Source organism: Eublepharis macularius, chromosome 15 (genome assembly GCF_028583425.1).
Source record: "Eublepharis macularius isolate TG4126 chromosome 15, MPM_Emac_v1.0, whole genome shotgun sequence".
Classification (NCBI taxonomy): Eukaryota; Metazoa; Chordata; class Lepidosauria; order Squamata; family Eublepharidae; genus Eublepharis; species Eublepharis macularius.
In genome coordinates, this window is record NC_072804.1 from 55,552,927 (window position 1) to 55,575,100 (window position 22,174).

General features: G+C 51.4%; 1 protein-coding gene across 1 annotated transcript; it reads left to right on the forward strand.

Moving 5' to 3' along the window:
* The first annotated feature begins 751 nt into the window (after positions 1-751).
* Positions 752-21,504, forward strand: SYMPK (symplekin scaffold protein). The gene is made up of 27 exons (XM_054999932.1): positions 752-878; positions 3,028-3,196; positions 3,411-3,476; positions 4,403-4,456; positions 4,722-4,795; positions 5,206-5,332; positions 5,526-5,775; positions 6,331-6,501; positions 7,596-7,835; positions 7,969-8,123; positions 8,367-8,517; positions 9,274-9,490; positions 9,910-10,060; positions 10,143-10,378; positions 11,707-11,788; positions 12,068-12,181; positions 12,512-12,659; positions 14,161-14,321; positions 14,479-14,587; positions 14,859-14,959; positions 16,116-16,206; positions 16,436-16,537; positions 16,937-17,124; positions 18,111-18,287; positions 19,510-19,665; positions 20,286-20,591; positions 21,163-21,504. The coding sequence occupies exons 2-27, from the start codon at positions 3,083-3,085 to the stop codon at positions 21,361-21,363; spliced, it is 3,942 nt and encodes a 1,313-aa protein (XP_054855907.1). The 5' UTR covers positions 752-878; positions 3,028-3,082; the 3' UTR covers positions 21,364-21,504.
* The last annotated feature ends 670 nt before the right edge of the window (positions 21,505-22,174 follow it).

Consider the following 22,174-nt stretch of genomic DNA (forward strand, 5'->3'; position numbering starts at 1 on the left):
AAAAGGAGTGACTCTCTCCCAACTGGTGTTGAACTGAATGGAAAGTATATATCAACCACTAGGGCTTTTTTCTGGGAAAAGAGGTGGTGGAATTCAGTGGTGGAACTCCCCTGGGGTCTTTGGGCCTGGGGTCCCCCCCCCGGGGTCTGGGGTATCCCCTCAAATACAATAGGGCTGCCAGCCTCCAGGTGGTGACTGGAGATCTCCCGGAATTACCACTAATCTCCAGGCCATAAAGATCCGTTTCCCTGGAAAAAACAGCTACTTTGAAGGTGAACTCAATGGCATTATAACCTGATGAGGTCCCTCCGCTCCTCAAATCCCACACCCTCCCGTCTCTACCCCCCTCCCCCAAATCTCCAGGAATTTCACTGCCTGAAGGTGGCAACCCTAGATACAACAGAATTTCAAGTTGCAGAGCAAATGGACGGGCTCCTGGTTTTTAAGGACTCCATCTCCCAGCATTCCTCGAGGCAGCCTGTAACCACGAATTTCCTCGCGAGAACTATCCACTCCGCCCGGTCCTAACTCGATTACTGGCTCTGCGTCGCACAGGAGCGGCGTGTTCCGGTTAGGAAAAAAAGGCCACTTCGTATAGCATTACCCAGGGTGCAGTGCGCGTCACGTCCGCGCTCCTCTTCTAATGGCTGACAAGCCAAAGGCGAGCAGCGCCGCTCAGGGGAGCAAGAAAAAACTACAATACCCAAAAGCCCCCGCTCTATCCGCACGCGCAGTAGAGAATATCATTAAAAGCGCCGAGAGAAAATCGGGGTTTTCAACATGGTGGTTTCGAGGAGGCCCCAAAGGGAGAGAGGAAAGGGGACGGGTTGAATTCTGGCCGCTGAGGAAAGGGAACACGCCCCGAATTGGGCCAGTTGGTAAAAGGGAGCCGGCCTTAGCCCGGCAGTTGTCATGGCGATGGAGGGATTGGGTGGGGGTACGATGAGGAGGCCTGTGGAGGAGGGTGTTGTTATGGCAACGCGGGGATGCTGTGGAAGGGCCCGGGGTAGTGGGGGGGGGGTCCTGCCTGGGAGGAAGGCGCCTGGTGGTCCTTTGGGGCAGGTTGGGTAATCTCCAGGGGATGCCTGGAGATCTCCCGGAATTACATTTCCAGGCTACAGGGATCAGTTCCCCAGTTAGGGTTGCCAGCTCCAGGGTGGGAAATTCCTGGAGATTTGGGGTGGACTCTGGGGAGGGACCTTAAGTCGGTATAATATAGAATCCACTTTCCAAGTTAGAATCATAGGGGTGGACGGGACCTCCAGGGTCATCTAGTCCAACCCCCTGCACAATGCAGGAAATTCACAACCACCTCCCCTCCCCACACCGCCAGCGACCCCTGCTCCATGCCCAGAACATGGCAGAAAAATCTCCAGGACCCTGGCCAAATTGGCCTGGAGGAAATTGCTTCCTGACCCCGAAGCGGCGATTGTCATTACCCTGGGCATGTAAGAAGGGGGCCATGAGAACTAAGCACTGATGTAAGCCTTCCTGCCCTTTCTCTCATGATCTGCCTAGGTTCACAGAATCAGCATTGCTGTCAGATGGCCATCTAGCCTCTGTTTAAAAACCTCCAAAGGAGAGCTCACCCAAGTTAGCCATTTCCTCCAGGGGAACTGATCTCTGTGGCCTGGAGATTAGTTGTAATTCTGGGAGATCTTCAGCCACCACCTGGAGGCTGGCAGCCCTAATTCTCTGGAGGAAATGGTTGCTTTAGAGAGTGGACTCCATAGCATTATACCCTGCTGAGGTCCCTCCTCTCCAAAAACTCTGCCTCCCCCAGGCTCCACCCCCAAATCTCCAGGAATTTCCCAATCTGGAGCTGGCAACCGTATTTGTGGGGTGTGTGCATGGCAACACAAGAAAGCTGTTGCTGCAGCAGCAGCAATAAAAACTGGTTGATCTTTAAGGTGCTGTGTTTCTGCCCCTCCTGGGAGCTCGAGGTGGCATATGCTGGCTTTCCCTTTCTCCGAGGTAGGGGAAGCTGAGAGAAAGCAAGTGGCTCTAAGGCTACCCAGTGAGTTTCATGGCAGAACTGGGATTTGAACCCAGATCTTGCCTCCTTCCCAATTCCACACTGTCCAACCAGCACACCAGCTCTGATGTCTTTCGTCTGTTGTGTTTTTATCCTCTTCCTCCCAAGAAGCCTAGGACAACAAACACATTCCCCCTCCTCCATTTTATTTTCTCAACAACCCTGTGAAGTAGGCGAGTCACCCAGTAAGGTCCAAGGCGGAGTGGGGGAAAGACGACCACACACTGACCACGACACTGTCCTGACTCTGGTGTGTGTGTGTCACACAGACCCAGGATACACTTCTGAGACTTATTGCTAGGGCTAATTTTTGCTGGAGGGAGCAAGGCAGCCATGGGGCTTAAGCCAGAGGCATGGGGCAATGTTAGAGTCAATTAAGTTAGACGAGAGCTGCTGGTTGCACGAGGCAAGCCTCCCATGTGATGCCAGAGTCTTGAGAATTTTGGATGGGCTATCTTGAATTTCCATGAGCTGTGATGGTCACCTGGTAGCCTTGGGCCAACTGCTATTTGTTTCTCAACCCAACCATACTTCACAGAGCTGTTGTGATGGGGGGAAAATGGGATCCATGTGAGCCATGTTAAGTTGGTGTATGCATTTTGGTAGTTCTTATCCCTACGCAAGTATGCATTGAAAAATCTTCAGTGCAGACTACCTGTCTTTCGCTGTATAAAGCGCCCTTGAATGGAGGGTTTATTATTAATAATGATATTCATTATGCTGAGTCAAGGAGTGTGCAAGCCTTTAAGCTATGCAGCATTTTTCAGGTGGTAAGGGAGAGTCCCATTTTTGAGCCAAGAGGCCAACTTGTGCCAATAGATCTAGCTGTTGATGATAAGTTGTGTTCTAGAGCACAGAGCTTTGAGCCTATCTGATAGATTAAGCCAACGGGACCCTGTTACACGAGAAGATTTTATGATTTAAGGCTCAGAAAGGCTGTCCTGTGGGATATCTGAGCTTTGTTCTAACCACCACTCATGCTCCCTTCCTAGGCCCTGCTCTGATTGGCCAGATTCCATCCGCTGAACAGATTGAGCATTGGCAGCCATGGCGAGCGGCAGCAGCATTCGAGACGCCGGCCTCTCTCGCATGAGCATCGCCTCCCAGTTCTTTTCTGGCGAGGAGACCGCAGGGATAGACTCCATGACAACCTCCGAGAGGGTAAGAGTCGCAGGGGGCAGAGGCTGGAGGCAGAATGGTGCTGAACTGGGGATCTGGGCTGGTGAGCGTATTGGCGTGCACGAAAACGTTTTCAGTGCTCAGGACCAGAGCTTTTTGCTGATACCTGCTTACAAGGGATGTTCTGACAGGTGTGCTGGGAGATGCCTCTGTCATATCTAAAATTTACTTCTTTTCTGTTTAACAACCAAAACAGGTTGTGGACTTGCTCAATCAGGCGGCCTTAATCAGCAATGACTCTAAAATCACCATCCTCAAGCAGGTGAGTGGCATCGCTGCCTCTGTCTTTAGATGGGTTTGGTCCCTGCTGTGTCTCGTGACGTGATCCTGCGCAGCAGAGCTAAGCCCTGCGCCTGCTCAACCAGCCGGTCGGTCAAGTTGGTGTCGGGGAGCTCGCTTTGCTGTGTTCTTAGCTCTCTTTGCAGCTGCTTTGTTTTTGTACTATTTGCGGTTTCACGTGACGTCTGAAATCACAAACTACCGTTTGCTGAGCAGTGTTGTTGCTTGCTGCCACCCAAGCGTAGACAGAACAGCGTTGGGAGGGTGTAGTCTCTAGTGAGAGGCAGAGAGGAGGCATGAAACAGACCAACCAGGGCTTATGCACAAACCAAGGTCTGTTAGTTATGTCTGGTAAACTGACCAGACTTTGCACAACTGTAGTCTAAGGTCAACTTGGTTCCATTAATGTTAGGTGGGTAGCCACGCTGGTCTGCAGTAGAATAGCTGGATTTTCGTCCAGTGGCTCCTTCGAGACCAACGAGATTTTCAGAGGGTTAAGCTTTGGAGGGTCAGAGTTCCCTTCTTCAGGGAAGGGAGCTCTGACTCTCCAAAGTGTACTCTGAAAATCTTGTTGGTCTCGAAGGAGCCACTGGATGTTGCTGCAAAAATGGACTGGAGCCTTGTGCACCTTAGTTAAATAAGGTTTTTATTCTAGCATATATACAGGATTAAACTATTGTTTGTCTTGAGGGTGCCGCAAGACTATGGTTTGCCATGACACCTGAATGCAGCTGGTTCAGGCCTCTGTACCAAGCACAGCTTCCACTCACTGCCTGATTCTGAGAGTAGAGCAAGTTGGCATTCTGGTTGGTGAAGCTTGGCAGCTGAGAGTCCGAGGGTAATTGGATAGCCTGCTGATAACCCATAAATGTCCATCTGGGTCTTGCTTCTCTTTCTTTTCTCTCTTAGGTCCAGGAGTTAATCATAAATAAGGACCCCACATTGCTGGATAACTTCCTGGATGTAAGCATTGCCAGGTTTTGTTTGGAGGGAGTGTGTGTGCCTATGCTAGGAATAACCTGATTGGCCGAGGTGGGAGAAATTGCAAAGCAGAGGACTGGATTCAGGACAGCTAGTGGTTTGGGTCCATTTTTGCTAGATTCTGTTCCTTGTGGCCCAAGTTGACCCAGCTCAGAACTGAATGGGACTTCTCTGCCTCTTGTTGGCAGGCCTGAGAGCAAACACAGGTGTGGCTGGCCTTGACTTTCTTGCTCTTCTTACATTGCAGGAGATCATTGCCTTCCAGGCGGACAAGTCTGTGGAAGTGCGGAAGTTTGTCATTGGGTTCATTGAAGAAGCCTGGTAAGATAGATGTCCTTCCTCGGGAGCCTCTCCATCACTGCTTTAGGGGTCTCAGGGATGGCACAGGAGGTGCTCCCAGAGGACCTTTGGCTGGGCTTGGTAGCCAACTGTTGTTTCTAGTAGCCAGTGGAGCTTGACTGTCTTCCTCCGTGCTCTATAGGAGGGCAAAATAAGTGTCTATTTTTTACTGCATGGGGAGAGGCTGTGTATGTATGTGTGTGGTTGCCTCCTCTTCCAACACAATGCAGAGCATGCCATCTGGTGTATACTTAAGGCTTTTTCCATTAGAGGGTGGTGGCCAGAATGAAATCGACTGCCCCAGTGAGTGTGTTTGCAGGCCCCAGGTGTTCGGCAGGTGCTTTTTTGCTCCTCTTCACTCTCCGCCCCTCCCCATGTCTCCTCTCCACCAGCAAGCGGGACACGGAGCTGCTGCTCAAGCTGATTGCCAACCTGAACATGCTGCTGCGGGACGAGAACGTCAACGTGGTGAAGAAGGCCATCCTGGCCATGACCCAGCTGTACAAGGTGGCGCTGCAGGTGAGCTGCTTCCAGGTGGTGGCCCTTGGGGCCTCTGTGCTCACAAAGGATGCTCTCTGCATACACCTTGGGCCGTATGAAATGGTCTTCCCAAGGGCTAAATCTGAACCAAGGCCAGACCGTGGAAGCTGCAAGCGCAGTGCCCCTCTCTCAGTCCCATTAACGCGAGCCCCTCGCTCTCCTCGTGGTGCAGTGGATGGTGAAGTCCAGAGTGATCAACGACATGCAGGAGGCCTGCTGGGAGATGGTGTCGGCCATGGCCAGCGAAATCATCCAGCTGCTGGACTCCGACAATGACGGGATCCGCACCCACGCCATCAAGTTTGTGGAGGGACTGATCATCACCCTCTCGCCCCGCATGCCCGACTCGGAGGTGCCCAAGCGGCACGAGAACGACATCAGCCTCGACCGTGTGCCCAGGGATCACCCCTACATCAAATACAGTGAGGAGGCGGAGAGCAGCGGGGTGGGGGCTGGGGAACAACCCCTTGTTTTCCACCGCCCTGGGGTCTGGGCTTGGGCTGGGTTAACCACTCGGGCATGGGTGCTTTATCGCCGAGCTGTCGGGAAGCAACAGGGAGAGATGGCAGTGGGCGTAGGTGTAGGGTGAAGGGCATCCTGCCAGCACTTCCTGCAGAGGATGGGGTGCTCTGCCACTAAGTCTACAGTCCATAGTGTAGCCCTTTCTTCCTTTTTGCATGGCATCTGGCAAGACGAGCCGCCCGCTTTGCACAGGGAGACAGCCTTTAACAAGCCCTGCCTAGAGCAGGAGCAGTGTGGACCAGGCGTGTAAACAGCTGCTGGCGTTGTTACCTGTAGTGAGTGAGGGTCACTTCCCATCCATGAAGCTTTTCACAAACTGATCCTTTCTCTTCCCCCTTCCTGGGTGGGCCACAAATGACTAACATGGAGGTGCTGCGGGCTAGGAAATTTGGGGCAGTCTAGTAATGTGTGTAGATTTTATTTTTCTCCTCTGCCTCTTCTGTTCTGTCCCTCAGACGTTCTGTGGGAAGAGGGTAAGATGGCTTTGGAGCAGCTCCTGAAGTTCATGGTGCACCCAGCCATCTCCAGCATCAACCTGACGGCAGCGCTGGGCTCCCTGGCCTCCATCGCCCGCCAGCGGCCCATGTTCATGTCAGAGGTGATCCAGGCCTATGAGGCACTGCATGGTAAGCTGTGGCTGGCATCTAGCAGATGGACATATATCTGGTTCAATTCCTAGAAATAAAGTGTGACATGATAACACAAAATAGTAAAGGGTCCAGTAGCACCTTTAAGACTAACCAACTTTATTGTTAGCTTAAGCTTTTGAGAACCACAGCTCTCTTCGTCAGATTTACTATTTTGCTACTACAGACTAACAAGGCTAACCCCTCTGGATAATAACACAAATTAGCTGAAAAAATAGTAACCATTACAGCATTTTAAATGAGTCTCAAATATGTTTAATCTTAATTCACCTAGCACCATATCTCTACACTATACACTTACAATCAGACCTGATTTGATCGATCTGAGCTTGGCAGTTACATTTTCAACCCTAACTTTTTTTTTAAAAAAAGTGTTATGAAATGGAATTTTCAACATTAAATCATTATTATTGAGCAGTGACAATGTCATCCCGTATTATTTTAGACGGCTGTGATCGTGTTCCTGATGCTGTGGGTTCTAGTCCACAAAAGCTTCTGCCACGATGAACCTGATAAGTCTTTAAAGTGCTTTGTATTTGTGGAAACAAGCTAACGTGGCTTCCCTTTCTAGCGTGAAAACGAACAGCTTCCAGTGCGGCATCCGTGCTTTCTTAGCTCCTCTAGGCCTTGAGAGATTACCAGCTTGAACTTTGACAAACTTATTCAGCTAACATCAGCCTGGTGAACTGTATCTGCATTTTTGAAGAACAGATGCCCGTGAATTGCTTGTGGTTGGAATGCTTGCTAGCGCGAGACAACCTTGTCGTGCCAGAATCCTGCCAGGCAAAACAGTGGATTGTTTTGAGAACACTTCTGATTACAAAAAGGTTGGGCTGGAGTTGGAGGGGCAGAGAGCCTGAATGCACCTTCCTGAGAGAGGCTGCTTTGTTTTGTTTTAATGGTAGAAAGGAGAGTCTGCCTCACGCCCTTTTTTATTTTCAGTAGGCGAGTTAATTTGTGTTAGAATTCTCCCCCTTTTTAGGGCTCTTCCAAGAGGGGTGACTGATGCTGGCAGACATTCTCGCTGCTTTTTGGATGGCTTGGAATGCCTTGTGTTGCCCTTTCCTTGACAGCCAACCTCCCTCCAACCCTGGCCAAGTCTCAGGTCAGCAGCGTGCGGAAGAACCTGAAGCTCCATCTGCTCAGCGTGCTGAAGCACCCGGCGTCGGTGGAGTTCCAGGCCCAGATCACCACCCTGCTGATGGACCTGGGCACGCAGCAGGCTGAGATCGCCCGCAACATGCCAAACCTGAAGGATCTACGGAAGCGCCCCCGGGACGAGAGTGACCCTGCCTCCAAGAAAATGAAGACTGGTGAGTAGGCGAGGCGGGGGAGGGGGAGTGGTCTCGAATAGGGGCTCTGATGACAGGAGATCGCTGGCCAACGGTGCATCTGACGTAACCCCATGGCACACACACACACCCGCCACCTCTCTCCTGGATGCAGAGCAGCCTCTTGGAGAGGATGACGAGGACAAGGACTTGGAGCAGGTGGCAGTCCCTGCCCAGAAGCCCTCCATCCAAACCAGCACTCAGTCAGACACCGACATAACAGCTGATTTTCTGCAGCCTCTTCTGACTCCTGATAACGTGGCTAACCTGGTAAGTATCCAGGGACGGGGGATGTCGTTAGGACAGTAGCTTGCCGCTGTCGTTGCTCAGGGACTGTGCTGCGCTGGAAGCAGAAACTGTTTGGGCAGAGAGGCTTAGAACTCGGGGGGGGGGGGGGCTGAACACGGAGGAGAAAACCTCGTTGCTCCAGAGGGGTCTTGCAATCTCTCCTGGCTATGCTCTTCTGCACTTTCCCAACCCTTCTCGATCTCTTCCTTGCTCTGCTGCCCCCAGGTGCTCATCAGCATGGTTTATCTGCCAGAGAACATGCCCGCTTCTTTCCAAGCTACCTATACTCCGGTAGAGTCGGCTGGCACGGAGGTCCAAATCAAGCACCTTGCCCGGCTGATGGCCACTCAGATGACTGCAGCTGGGTTGGGGCCAGGTATGTCTGCAGGTGGAGCTCCGGGGAGGTTGCTGCGGGGTTGTGAGGGTGGCCCCAACCTCTGGCTTGATGCATCTTGTTCTCACGTTCCCTTTTTTTACTGGCCAGTGAGGGCAATGTTTGGAACTGGTGACTCTTTGTCCAGGGGGATTTTTAAAACCGTTCCTTAAGCACAGCTGGCTGGATCGTTTCCTTCAGTGCTGGTGACTGTGTGATACGGCCACTTAATTCGTAGATATTGTTTCCAAGTCGTGGGATCAAGCCACATAGAAGTGGACTGGTTGCCTCCTGTTAGCTGAGTGGATCGCTGCCATTGTGTGGATTTTTAATTATTTATGCTGCATTGTATTGTATTGTTACATTGTTCTGATGTTTAACTGTTTTAAAATATAGATGTATACGTCTGTTTTTATGGGATGTAATCCGCTGTGAGCCTGCCTGTGCAGGGAGGGCAGAATAGAAATCGAAAATAAAATAAATAAATAAGTTAAATAAAATAAGGACGATCCACTTGATGCCTGTTGGTCAGATTTCTACCTCCCCCCTGCCTATGGCTGTTCAGGGCAACGTGCGTGATTTCTTTCCCCTTCTTCCTTGGCAGTATTTCAGCTTTCCCTAAATGGTTTTGTTTAAAAGTAATTGGGGAGGGGGATTTTTAATGCCTCTACCAGTGAAGGGCTTTTTTAAAAGTGGCAGTTTGGGATCAGAGGTTGGGGTTTCTCTTGCCAAACTTAGGACTCACCTTCTGTCCCTTAGGTGTGGAGCAGATCAAACAGGCCAAGGAGGAGGTCAAGGAAGAAAAACTGTCCAAGCCAGAAAGCGTGTTGATCAAGAGGCGCTTGTCTGCTCTCAACCCAGGCCAGGCCATCTCAGTGGTGGGGGCCCAGGGCTCTGTGGCCTCCAGTTCAATGGAGCCAGGAGCACCACAGGCCAAACGGAGGCCAGAACCAATCATCCCCTCCAGCCAGCCCAGGTGAGAGTCCGTCCCTTGGGAGGGGCCGGTGAGTCCCGTCACTGCATCCTCCAGCTCGAGCTTCAGGAACGTCTCTGAGGCTGCATCGGGGCAGGTGCGGGGGGCAATCAAATGTCGGGGCATGGGGGAGGGCTCCACTGACGTCACCCACCCAGCCTCCCTCCAGTTATCCTTGCACTTTCTGCCTCCAGCAGCCGGAAATTCTCTGGATTCGTTAGGCTGCGTCCTTTGCTATTTCCGGTTTCGTGACAATAATTGCACAGACTTGCCAAAACTGCCACCCCAGTAGCGCAGTTTGCCGGGTGCCAGGGTGGATGGCCGGCTGCTGGTGCGTTGGATCGGGCCCTCCTTGCTGGCGTGGCTTCTCTGAAGTAAGAGTTGGTCTGCAGAAGCTGACTTGTTAGCCGCCTTCTTTTCAGATTGGCGGGCGCCAGCGGCCGCAAGAAGATTTTCCGCCTGAGTGATGTGATCAAGCCTCTGACGGACGGGCAGATGGACAAGCTGAAGCTGTCCGCCGTGAAGCGGATCCTGCGCTCCGAGAAGGCAGTGGCCTGCAGCGGCGCCGCCCATGTAAGCAGCCCCAAAGGTCAGCCCCGTGGGCGCCGGGTCCCGGTTGCTGCAGCCGCCTTGCTCCTTGCTCCTCTCCCTGCAGGCGCGGGTGAAGATCCTCTCGTCCCTGGTGACCCAGTTTGAGGTCCCCCTGAAGAGCGAGGTCCTCTCCTTCATCCTGGACGACACCCGCAACCGGCTGGACCTGGCCTTCGCCTGGCTGTACCAGGAGTACAACGCCTACCTGACGCACTACCCCTCCGGCTCCCTCAGCAACTACGACGAGTGTCTCATCGGCCTGCTGTCGGGTCTGCAGGAGAAGCCCGACCAGAAGGATGGGTGGGTGTGGCCCTGCGTGGGGAGGGAGGGGCCGAGGACAGGAAGCCTCCCTTGGGGCATAGTTTTCTAGCCTCCCTTTTGTTTGGTGGATAGAAGCTGCCCTAGGAAGATCTGTGCACGTGTGGCGCTGCCTTACATCTCATGATACCACTGGTCCATGTAGGCTAAATACCGTCTGTTCTGATCGGCAGAAACCCTTCAAAGTCTTTACCAAAACCTCTTAACTGGGCTCAGCAGGCAAAAGCATGTCCTGTACCTTGAACTGAGACCCTTCCCCTGAACGGGAATAGGGAAAGCTGCCTCATACCAAGCTGAACTGTCGGTCTCTCCAGTTCTGTATAGTGTACTCTGGCAGCAGCAACTCCAGGCTGTCCGGCATAGAACGTTCTTTCCCAACACCTGCTATTCAGTATAATTTAAGTGAAAATGCCAGAGGCTGTGTGGAGGACCATCTGCGCACAAAACGTGAGCTCAACTACAGCCGCTCCTTTGGCTCTCAGCAGATGAAGTCACTGGATGCCGGCTAAGCCACAGTCCCTCTAACAACGGCAAAGAGGATCCAAGCCAAGTCTTAGCACTGCCTCCCCTCCCCCATTAGCTAGCACTAGCAGTCCTTCTGGGGGCTGGAGAGAACGCAGAACCACACAGCCTCTGTTTAGAGGTCGTACAGGTGAGGCCTATGGGCAGAAATTCTACCTGTGCAAGGGAGCAAATGGTCTGCTGGAATCAAGGCCGCTGGAGTCAGCATGAAGCATCATAAAACTTCAATATAGAAAGTTTTAAAATAAAATTTTATTTATTTATGTTATTTATAGTCTGTTTTTGTCACTGAGACTCAAAGCAGATTACACGGTGTGCATTAGTACCATCAGTTTCAAGGACATTTCAGTAAACAATATAACAGTATAACAGGGTTTATGAATGCAAATTTGCAAAGATTTAAAACCAGCAGAAATCCAATACAGAGTTGAAGGACTGCTGAAACAAAGCGGAGGTGATTCTAGCTGATGCCCAGTTGGTTAGTTTTAGGAAGTCAAATAATAACATGTGCATGTGAAGAAAACTTAACAATTTGGAAGGAAACAAAAGCATGCTAATGTTGGTTTTAGGTGAAACGTGTTTCATAACACTCCCTCTTAGAAGAGGCGCTCCTCCTCCTGTGTAAGAAAAAAGGAAGTGTCTCTTCTAAGATGGTGGTATTTAAAGTTTTTTTATACGTACATGCATATATGTATATGATTTTGACCCTTTGGCCTAGCTGTTTTAAATGGTGGCTGTGCGTGTCAGTTTATTGTTCCCTCCTGCCTCTCTGGTTTTAACCCTCACAGGATATTCACCAAGGTGGTCCTCGAAGCCCCTCTGATCACTGAGAGTGCCCTGGAAGTGATCCGGAAATACTGTGAAGATGAGGTCTGTTTCGGGTTCTGCATTAGAGCAATTGCTGTAGTCTTGGGAGGTTACAGGAAAGCAGAGACTGGGTGCTGGTGCGGGCACCGTGAAATCAACACGTTTTAGGGAGACCAGACATGGCACTCCCATAGCAGAGTAGATATTGTGGTTCTGCGGAAGGCACTTCATATTGCTAGAAGTTAAATCCACTTGTGGCTCCCTTAAAAGCAACTTCCTTGGCAGCATTTTTTCTCTACCAAACCCTGCATGTGCTGAGAGGTTCTTGTCATTCTCTTGCAGAGCCGGACATACCTGGGCATGTCAACTCTTCGAGACCTGATCTTCAAGCGCCCATCTCGGCAGTTCCAGTATCTGCACGTTCTCTTAGACCTCAGCTCCCACGAGAAGGACAAGGTGAGTCTTAAGTCTGCCTGTGTTATGCGGCAGCACTCAATGGCTTCAGGGCCCAAATTGGGTTTTCTGGTCACAAACATTGCAAAACATGGGCTTCCTCCACTTGAAATAAAACCCTGATTTCTATGTTCTGGTTTTCTGGAAAGTTGCTTCCATCCAGTTCTGTTGGGTTTTTTTCTCTCACCCCCTCACCATCAGTATTTGCCAATGGAATATGATCGCGGTGAGAAATAACCCACAGTTAGTTCCCCCCACCTCCATTTTGGGATTATTCTTTACACTTCTGCTGGGCTGTTAACTTGCTGAGAGCCGCCTCTGCCTGCATCTCAGGTTCGCCAGCAAGCATTGCTGTTCATCAAGCGGATGTATGAGAAGGATCAGCTACGGGAGTACGTGGAGAAGTTTGCATTGAACTACCTGCAGCTGCTGGTGCACCCCAATCCCCCCTCAGTCCTTTTTGGAGCAGACAAAGACACAGGTACCTCTGTCAGCGCTGGAGGTTTGTTTGGCCGGAAATACTTGTGGGACACTCCAAAATTGAACCATCCCGGTCACCACTTTGGGGGCAGAAAATGTCACACATGAAATTGCTTTCTGCATTGACACTTCTTTGCAAGTGGCGATGTATGCATCCCCCACCCCCACCCCTGCATTTATGTAATAAATAATAACAACAGCAGCAGCAGCATTTATATACCACTCTTCTAGACAGATTAGTTCACCGCCCAGAGCAGTAAACAAATTAGTGTTATTAGTATTCTCGCAATACAGCTGCGGAACTCGGGCTGAGAGGAGGGGCTTACCCAAGGCTACCTACCAAGCTCATGGCAGTAGTTCCAAAATAGTAAAGAGTCCAGTGGCACCGTTAAGACGAACCAACTTTATTGTAGCATAAGCTTTCGAGAACCACAGCTCTCTTCGTCAGATGCATCTGACAAAGAGAGCTGTGGTTCTCGACAGCTTTTGCTACAATAAAGTTGGTTCGTCTTAAAGGTGCTACTGAACTCTCTACTATTTTGGAACTATAGACTAACACAGCCAACTTCTCTGAATCTGTGACCATGGCAGTAGTGGGATTTGAACCAGTAGCTTCTGTCACCTCTGTTCTGCACTGCTCATGCTCGTTCAGGGGACACTGAGGCAGGATTTTAAACATCACAAACAAGCCATAGTTTTGGATGACACAAATAACCCTGAAATTCTAAGGTTCACAAGCTACCTTCCCTTTCGTCTTAGTTAGGTGGGTAGCCGTGTTGGTTTGCAGTAGAACAGCAGGATTTTCGTCCAGTGGCACCTTAGAGACCAACAAGGTTTTCAGAGGGTAAGCTTTCAAGGATCAGAGCTCCATGACTCTCGAAAGCTTACCCTCTGAAAATCTTGTTAGTCTCCTAGGTGCTAGCGGACGAAAATCCCTTTAGTCTTGGCATGGAGCCAGACCACAGACTTGTTGGTTTAAGAAGTCTCCATTCTAACCACAGTTTGTAGTGATGTCTGAAGGTAAGATTGATTTAACGTTCCAGTTGGTGAGCAAAAACCAAACTTCAGTTTCTTAATATGCCTGAATTTGTGATTAGGTTGAAGAGGGTATCTACAGTCATGGCTTTGTGTACCGATTGAAAAGGAAAGGAGGGAGCTCCTGACTGGCTTGTTCATGATATCTGAATCCAGCCATGACACCCACATTCTCCAAAACTGCTGGATTAACTCCATCCTCAAACTGTCCCACTATCTTCCTTGCTTTCTTCCAAATGCGCAAGAGCTACTCAGCTAGCCTTGTAGCCTTTCTGTCCTTGGGAGATGAAGCTTTTGCTTCAGTTCCTGGAAGTGTGGATCTGCTTAATGGGATGGGTATCTCAGCAGGTGGCTTAAAATTGGAGTGGGGCTGGATGGTTCTTTCCAAGGGATGCTTTCTTCCCATCCTCTGAGCTCTCGGCTGCCCGGTCACCATCTTCTTTCCCGACTCTCTTTTTGCCTTGCAGAGGTGGCTGCCCCTTGGACAGAGGAGACCATCAAGCAGTGTCTCTATCTCTACCTGGCCCTCCTTCCCCAAAACCACAAGCTGATCCACGAGCTGGCATCTGTATACACCGAGGCCATTGCTGACATCAAGCGCATTGTCCTCAGGGTTATCGAGCAGCCGGTGAGCAGGGGGTGTTGAACACTGGCTCTGAGTGTGCAGGGAATGCATTCTCCTTAAGCAGCGGCTCTCCCTTCCCCAAGCTCTGGCTGGCTGGGTCTGTGTTTTACCCCCTCCTCTCATTTACTTTCTTGGCTCCTCTTTTCCAAATATTCTTCAGATCCGCGGAATGGGAATGAATTCCCCGGAGCTGCTGCTTCTGGTTGAAAATTGCCCCAAAGGGGCAGAAACCCTGGTGACCCGCTGCCTGCACAGCCTAACAGATAAAGGTAGGAGACATTGCTCGGCATTTCTTTCTTAGTGCTTCATATGTGGTTCTGGGGCTGGGCTGTGGAAGTTCTCTTTTGGTAGGTACTGCAGGCCTTGGCTGTGGGGCTATGTTGCACTCTCACAGGCCTCCCAAGCGGGACAGTGGGAGTTCCATTGCGGTTCTATAGAGTGGACAAAACTGCTAGAGAGAGAACTTCTCCTTCTCAAAGAAACCTAGAATTTGAGGGCACCCAGTGTGGCTGAGATTAGAACCTGTTTTTCTTCACTCAGTTCCCCCGTCTCCTGAGCTGGTGAAGCGTGTTCGAGATCTGTACCACAAGAGGCTCCCAGATGTCCGATTTCTTATCCCTGTCCTCAATGGCTTGGAAAAGGTAACCATTTTCAGGCCCGGAATAAAGCTAGCTTCTGACCTGGCTGGTTGTCGCCTCCAGATGTGTCTTGTGATACAGAGAAGTCATGCAAGTATATTTAACTCTGTATCGCGAGAAAGATTTCCTCTGGGGAATTCCCCAGAGGAAAGTCTCAGAACATATCAGGGATTTATAGTCTGGAAAAAACAGTCTCTCTGCGCGTTTTTGAGCCTTGCCTTGCCTTCTGTTTTGGTGTGGCCTTCTTTTCCTCCACTGGCAGCTGCTCCCATTTTGAGTCTTTTCTGCTCAGGTTTTCAGTCAGCTGTGGGAGAAGAGTTGTTTTCCCTTGTTACTGAGAATGAAGGAGAAACGGCTAATGGAAACACATCAGAGGTCGCTTTTAGGAATTATACAGCGTTAGCACAGTAGAGCACCTAGAACAGACAGAAAGCTAGTGTAACTTCTCTTTTCATGGGTTCTATGGGGCTTAGGAAGCAACTTACACAAAATTTTAAGAAATAACTTTTTTTTTCTTTTAAACTTTTTAACAATTAATAAAATACAACTTTAACAAAAATTAACTCTTAAGTGCAACCATACCAAAAAAACTCCAAATCAACAATGTCCTTGAAAAGGCAAACAGTTCAACATTCAAGAAGTGATGATGAGTCCTCTCCACTCTCATCCATCTGAAGCAGCTGTCCCCCAAGCTTCAGGCTTCTGGTTGGGAATTATAGCCCTGCAAAAATAATACAATCGCAGTAACACCAACTAAACACAATACACAAACACCACTTTAAATCATATTTTACATACAACCTTTGATTACCTTATTCAAGGTGATAAGAGCTTACAATTTGTTAAGCTCCCCAGCAAACAGCCTCCTCCTCAGCAGCCCGCCTCTAGCTTCTGACTCCACCCCACTGGGCTAAACCAATTAACCTCACGGGGGTTACACTAGCAGAACAAAAAAGGAGATTACTGCACTAAAGGCAGCCAATATTTACTGCTGGCCATGTCTGAGGTGGCTTCAGTGAGAGGTCCACAGAGAGAGGCTTCGTTCCAAGTAACGGTCCCCTGTAGAGCGGGGCTGCCTCTTCCTTGGGATGCGGAGTCAGTGGGAAGCACATTTATGTCAAATCACATCTGAGTTTCTTGTCTGTTTCTCTCCTCGCAGAAAGAGGTGATCCAGGCCCTGCCAAAGCTCATCAAGCTGAATCACATAGTCGTGAAAGAGGTTTTCAACCGCCTGCTGGGAACACAGCATGGTAGGGGCCACGCTGTGAGACCATGAGTTGTGCATGTCTGGCAAATACACTCAGAGCGGGCGTCACAAGGCCGGGATTGGGGAGCAGGGGAGACTGTAAAGTGATCTTGGAGGAGGTCAGCGGAATGGCTGGCTGGGTTGTCCTGTCTGTCGTTGCCCGGACTCCTAAGAGGGTAGGTATGTGGCAGCTACCCACAATGATGGTTCTTCTTTGCCACAACGTCCAACAGGTGAAGGGAACTCGGCAGTTTCTCCGTTAAATCCCGGAGAGTTGTTGATCGCCCTCCACAACATAGATTCTACCAAGTGCGACATGAAGTCCATCATCAAAGGTGAGGCTGCCTTTCAGGCAGACGTATGAGCATGTGTGCCTCTCACGTAGTTCTTCGTCGACATGCAGATACTACAAAGCGTGCTGCCGATAAAGATTCTGAACACTGCAGTCGCCCTTCACAGAATGGAATTGATTTGACGGTTGGGGTTCCTGTTCTTTTGTATATCCAATGTTTTTGATTTCCGTGGTTGCAAAGAGGAACTCCACATACTGGATCCTTCCACTGGTGGTGTCCCAAAGCTACATCCATGGAAGAAATGTTCATTTCTCGGTTGGTTGTTTGTTCGTTGTTTGAGGATGGCATAGGGGCTAGAGGTCTAGGCTTTTGTTCCTTCCTGCTCCTCTTAGTCCCTGGCTCTGGTCCAGCACCCAACCGTGCCTGTTTCCCTATCCGCAGCCACCAACCTGTGCTTTGGCGAGCGCAACGTCTACACATCAGAGGTGCTGGCCGTGGTGATGCAGCAACTGATGGAGCAGAACCCACTGCCGATGCTGCTCATGCGGACGGTGATCCAGTCGCTGACCATGTACCCTCGCCTCGGCGGCTTCGTCATGAACATCCTTTCCCGCCTCATCTTGAAGCAGGTGGGGGAGGATACTGGCTTGGGCCTTGTTCCTTGCAGCCGGGGCTCCCAGCATCCCTTGCAGCCCATCCACCCAGCATGTGCTCTCTGGCACAGCAGAGACCAACACTCCTGAGCAATGCCGAGACTCTTCCAGAGGGGAATGCTTTGCCAGATATACTCGGCTGGCTGTCTTGTATCTCCCAAACAGCCAAAACACTTGTCTTCAGAGAGTGGGAAGGGTGGCCCATCACCCAAGAAGTGACGGTTGCTGAGTTTAAATAACCTTTTCAAAACCGTTGGACAAATTCATAGACTCACAGGGTTGGAAGGGACCTCCAGGGTCATCTAGTCCAACCCCCTGCACAATGCAGGAAACTCACAACTACTCCCCCCCCCGCCCCCAGTAACCCCTGCACCATGCCCAGAAGATGGCAAAGCACCTCCAGGATCCCTAGCCAAACTGGCCTGGGGGAAATGGCTACCTGACCCCGAAGTGGCGATCTGTCACGTTTTAATCCTGCCCTCCTCCTGAGATGCTCAGGGAGGCATTCCTAGTTCTCCTTTCCTCCCCCTACTAGGTTGAGAGAAGATGGCTGGCCCACAGTCACCTAGCAAGTTTCATGGGTTGGGGTTTAAGCTGAGTCTCTGTGGTCACAGGCTGACACCCCAAATCACTCTGGCTTCATACAGGAGGTCTGTCAGTGACTATTAGCCTCAACAAGAAAGGCAGATGATAAGCGAAATAAATAAAAATAAAAGCTTTGAGTAGAAACCTCCATGTTCAGAGGTTGCCTAGTACCAACCACAAGGGAGTGCTGTTTCCTTGACACCCCGCTTGTGGGCTTCTGCCTGTCCATTGCTGGCAATTTACCACCGGACCGGGCAGGCTTTGGACTTCTCTCAGAAAGCAATTCGTATTCTGGGGAGTGGGCTGGACATAGCAAAGGAAGGGGGGAGGCGGTAAGCAGCGGATCCGGTCTCTTCCCTCTCTGCTTTCCTACTCAGGTGTGGAAGTACCCCAAGGTGTGGGAGGGCTTCATCAAGTGCTGCCAGCGGACCAAGCCCCAGTCCTTCCAGGTCATCTTGCAGCTGCCGCCTCAGCAGCTCAACGCCGTCTTTGAGAAATGCCCGGAGCTGCGAGAGCCTCTGCTCGCCCACGTCCGCTCCTTCACCCCGCACCAGGTACTGGCCCAGGCCCTGCTGGGAACGAGCACGTGGTCCTGCGGTACAGAGCAGCATCAGATGCTGAAGGCTAAGTGGAGTCGGGGTGGTCCCCAAAGGTCTGTGCCATGGTATACCTGGAGCCCAGTGTGTCTGTCCCTGGAACTCAGCTTGGAGTAGTTAATCCTTGGCCCGCGCCCCCTCCCGTTCACAATTTCAGGGAAAGATGGGGAAGAGCTGTGTGGGAAACCTGCCCCTCCCGGGGTAAGTTTTCAGGGGCTTAGGAAGGCCAGTTCCCTCTCCTCCTTTCTTTTCCTTGATCAGTGAGCATGCTTAGTCCTAATCAGGCCGTTTATGCGAGTGGGTCAGTCTGTCCATTAATTTTCAGAGTCACATTTTTCAGCCTCTCTAGGGAGTTCCTTATGTCTCCATAGTTCCCTGGCCAGTAGCCGGGCTTAATTCTGCTTTGGCACAAGTTCCTCCCCCTTTTTACTAACAAGGATAAAAAAGCCAGCCCCCCCCCCCAAATTCTGTCGCATTGTGATGTGGCCAGGACACAGAGGATGGAGTTTTTGCAGGTGAAAGGTGGGGGCTGTTAACAGGAACAATGGGTGGAGTCACCAGGGAGCAGTCTTGGACTCCGTACCTGTCCTTACAGCATCTCTGAGTACTTTGCTTTCTCCCTTACAAATAAGAGGTTGCCAATCCTTCACTCCTGTGGAAAATAGTTAAGCCATTGCCATGGCAACAGAACCTGCTTGCCACCTTTGATTCCCCGCTGACCATCAGTCTGGCTCCTGGAGGGACTGCAATATGTCTGTGCACCGCAGACCCGGCAGGCCCTCGTGGCGTATAGAACCCCACGCAGCCAGCCCCTTAATAGCGAGTGTGTTGCTAGCAAGAAAATAAAGGTCCTGATTGGGTCTCAGGGTGATGAAAACCAGCCTGTATCGAGACCACGGAAGACCTCCTTTTGTTTTTGTCATGGAAGAGTTGTCAGATTGTGGGTTGGAGTTGTCAAACTCCAACCCATTTCTGTTAACTTCTGTTGTGGGAACGTGCTTTCAAGCGCAATGTCTAGAGCCAGGAATGGAGGGAGGGATTTAAGCGGGGGATGAATTGCCGTCCGGATAGCAGCAGCTGCCGGGTGTGCCCTTGCCCAGCGGGTGCGGGTGCCCTTTGCGGCAGCGCTGGTCCGTAACGAGGCTGTTGCTTTCCGCCCTCTGCTTTTGCTCACCCACAGCAAGCCCACGTCCCCAACTCCACGATGGCCATCCTGGAAGCGAGCAACAAGCAAGACCTCGAAGGGAAAGACCCACAGCTGCTGGAGGAAGTGAGGGGCGCTGCCCCATCCAGGAGCAGTAAGGCACTGAGGAGAGAGAGAGAGGCTGGAGTACAGGTGGGGCCTCTGGCTTTGTCGCACTGCAAACGCGCAGGGTTTGTGCGGGAGGGGCCGCTGGAAGTGTGAGTGGGGAAGGATAGCGGCGAGGGTTTGGGTGTCTTTTAACCCACAATTTGCAAATGAGATATTTTAAAAGAAAATGCAGTTGAATCTTAGTTGACGGTAGATGGGGGTGGGCAGGGTTATGCCAGATCAAGATGGGCAGCCATGTTAGTCTGTCTGAAGCAGTGGAAAAGAGCAAGAGTCCAGTAACACCTAAAAGACTAACAAAATTTGCGGTAGGGTGTGAGCTTTTGTGAGCCACAGCTCTCTCCTTCAGATACAGTGTTATGCCAGACTCGGAGACCTGGCATTGATGCCAGTTGCAGAAGGTGTGATTTCTTTGCGACGTGTTCCTCCTGCCACGTCCATACAAGTCCTGGGAAATGTTTATGAAGGAAGGAGAAACGTTTGTCTTATTTGGAAAGGGAAATGGAGGACCAGTAAAAGGGGAGGGGGAGAAGCATCCCCGGGACCGAGGGCCACAGTCGGGCATTGGGCCTCAGCAGGCCTGACGCAGCGGTGCAGGGGAGGTGGAGCTTTTGGCAGAACCCCACCATGTCCCTTGGCCTCCGCAGGAGGACGTGGAGCCCCATCCCCTCCTGCCTCGAGTGTCTCAGGATCTGATCGCCCTGCGCTTGGCCCAGGAAAAGGCCCTCAAGCGCCAGCTGGAAGAGGAGCAGAAGCTGAAGCAGCAGCAGCCGCCGCCCCGCCCTGCAGCCCTGCCCACTCCGCTGCCCGCGGAGGAGTCTGTAGACTTCCGCGAGGAAGTGCCTGAGGCAGAGACTCCCACCATCTTCATCAGCATGCCGGAGGAAGAGGAGAGCTTTGGGGCAGACAGCTCCCTGCTGGATTCCAGCCTAGAGGGCCCCTGGCCTGCCAAGGTAACCGTGCTGTGGTGCCCATGCCGCCCTTTGTGGTCAGCCAAGGGGCATCGGTCCCCTCCCTGCCCAGTTGCAAAACTCTCAGGCCTCCGTCTTCGGTTTTTGCCAGAGGGAGTGGTGGGACTATCCACGCTTGGCTCAAATGGGCCGGCTGGCGAAGTCACGCAACTTCCTGGGCCGAGAGCGCTTGAAGTGCAGCACAGAGGAGTCGTTGTGTCGCCAGAGCAGGAGACAGCCAGGTGCCAGGACACTCAGTGGGCCAGCTTTTAAGCGCGCGCGCGCGCGCGCGCGCACGCACGCACACACACACACACACACACACACACAACTGCACACATGAGCTCCTACAAGCTCTCTCCGCCTGACCTCCCTCAGAGGCTTGTTTTGAGGATAAAATAGGGAAAGGACCTGGTGTGTTCTGCTGTAAGCTCTTTGGAGGAAGGGAGGCCTAAAACACCAGGCGGGTAGATGCATCTTGGTGCAGTGCTGCCTGTTTGGAAGGAGGCTGTGGCTGGGCTGGGGGCTTCTTCTGTCCTGACTCCTCCTCCCCTCCCTCCTGGTCCCTCCTTAGGAGCAGCAGAGCAAGGAAGGAGCCAGCAGCAGCAGCAGCTCGGATGAGGGATCTGCCGGCAAGCCAGCCACGGCCAAGCAAGCAGCCGTCTCCCCCGAGGAGCCAGCGAAGGATACGCCAGCCGCCGACCCGAGCTCACCTGCCCCAGAGGAGGAGCAGCCCAAGCCCATCTTAGAGCAAGACAAGAAAGCAGAGAGCTGATGCTTCAGGAGAGTAGAGCCCCAGACAAATCTGGACCGGAGAGAGACATCGGAAGACGTGGGGAAGGGGGTTGGGCCAGAAAGAGAAATTGCCGTCGAAAGAGAAAATTGAAGTTTTAGGTTTCTAAATAAAGAATTTCAGAGCCTCTCTGCTGGTCCTTTTGTTCAGAGTCTCTTCTCTCTGTCCCACCCTCTCCTGTTTTGAGAGCAGTTTAATTTTTTCAAAGTTACTGCAGAGCACAGCATAAAATTGGCCTTGTGGCCACCGCCGAGGTACTTAAGCCAGCCTAGGCAAAAGCATCTGTTCTCCACTTACTCCAAATGTGAGTTACTGTTGCATGGGCTCCCTGCCTCTGAAGCCCGTGCGTGGTTTGGTATTATGGACATAAAATACTTCTTGGAGTGGGAGAACAGATAATGCACTTTCAATCTGTAAGGAAGCTCCCAAAGGCATAGCCTACACTGTCCCACTTAGTCTCAAGTACTGATACCCCACACCCTTCGCCCCATGCTTCCGCAACACCAGGCACTCCAGAAGTTGCATGTGAGGAACTACCTTCAAGAGCCTTCCCATGAAGCCCTTAAGCAGCCCTGTTACCCCCTACCCCCCATCCTTCATGTCTGGCTATTGCCAGCTTGGATGGGAGCCCCTTATGCTGACCCATTTCTCCCTCATATATTTCTCCCACCCTTCTTGCAAGGAAGCATATACAATGCTCTGCATCTCCATTTTATCCTCAGAAATCCGTAAGGTGGCTTCGGCTGAGAGACTAGTCCAAGGTTACTCGGTGAACGTGGTCATAGATCCAGAG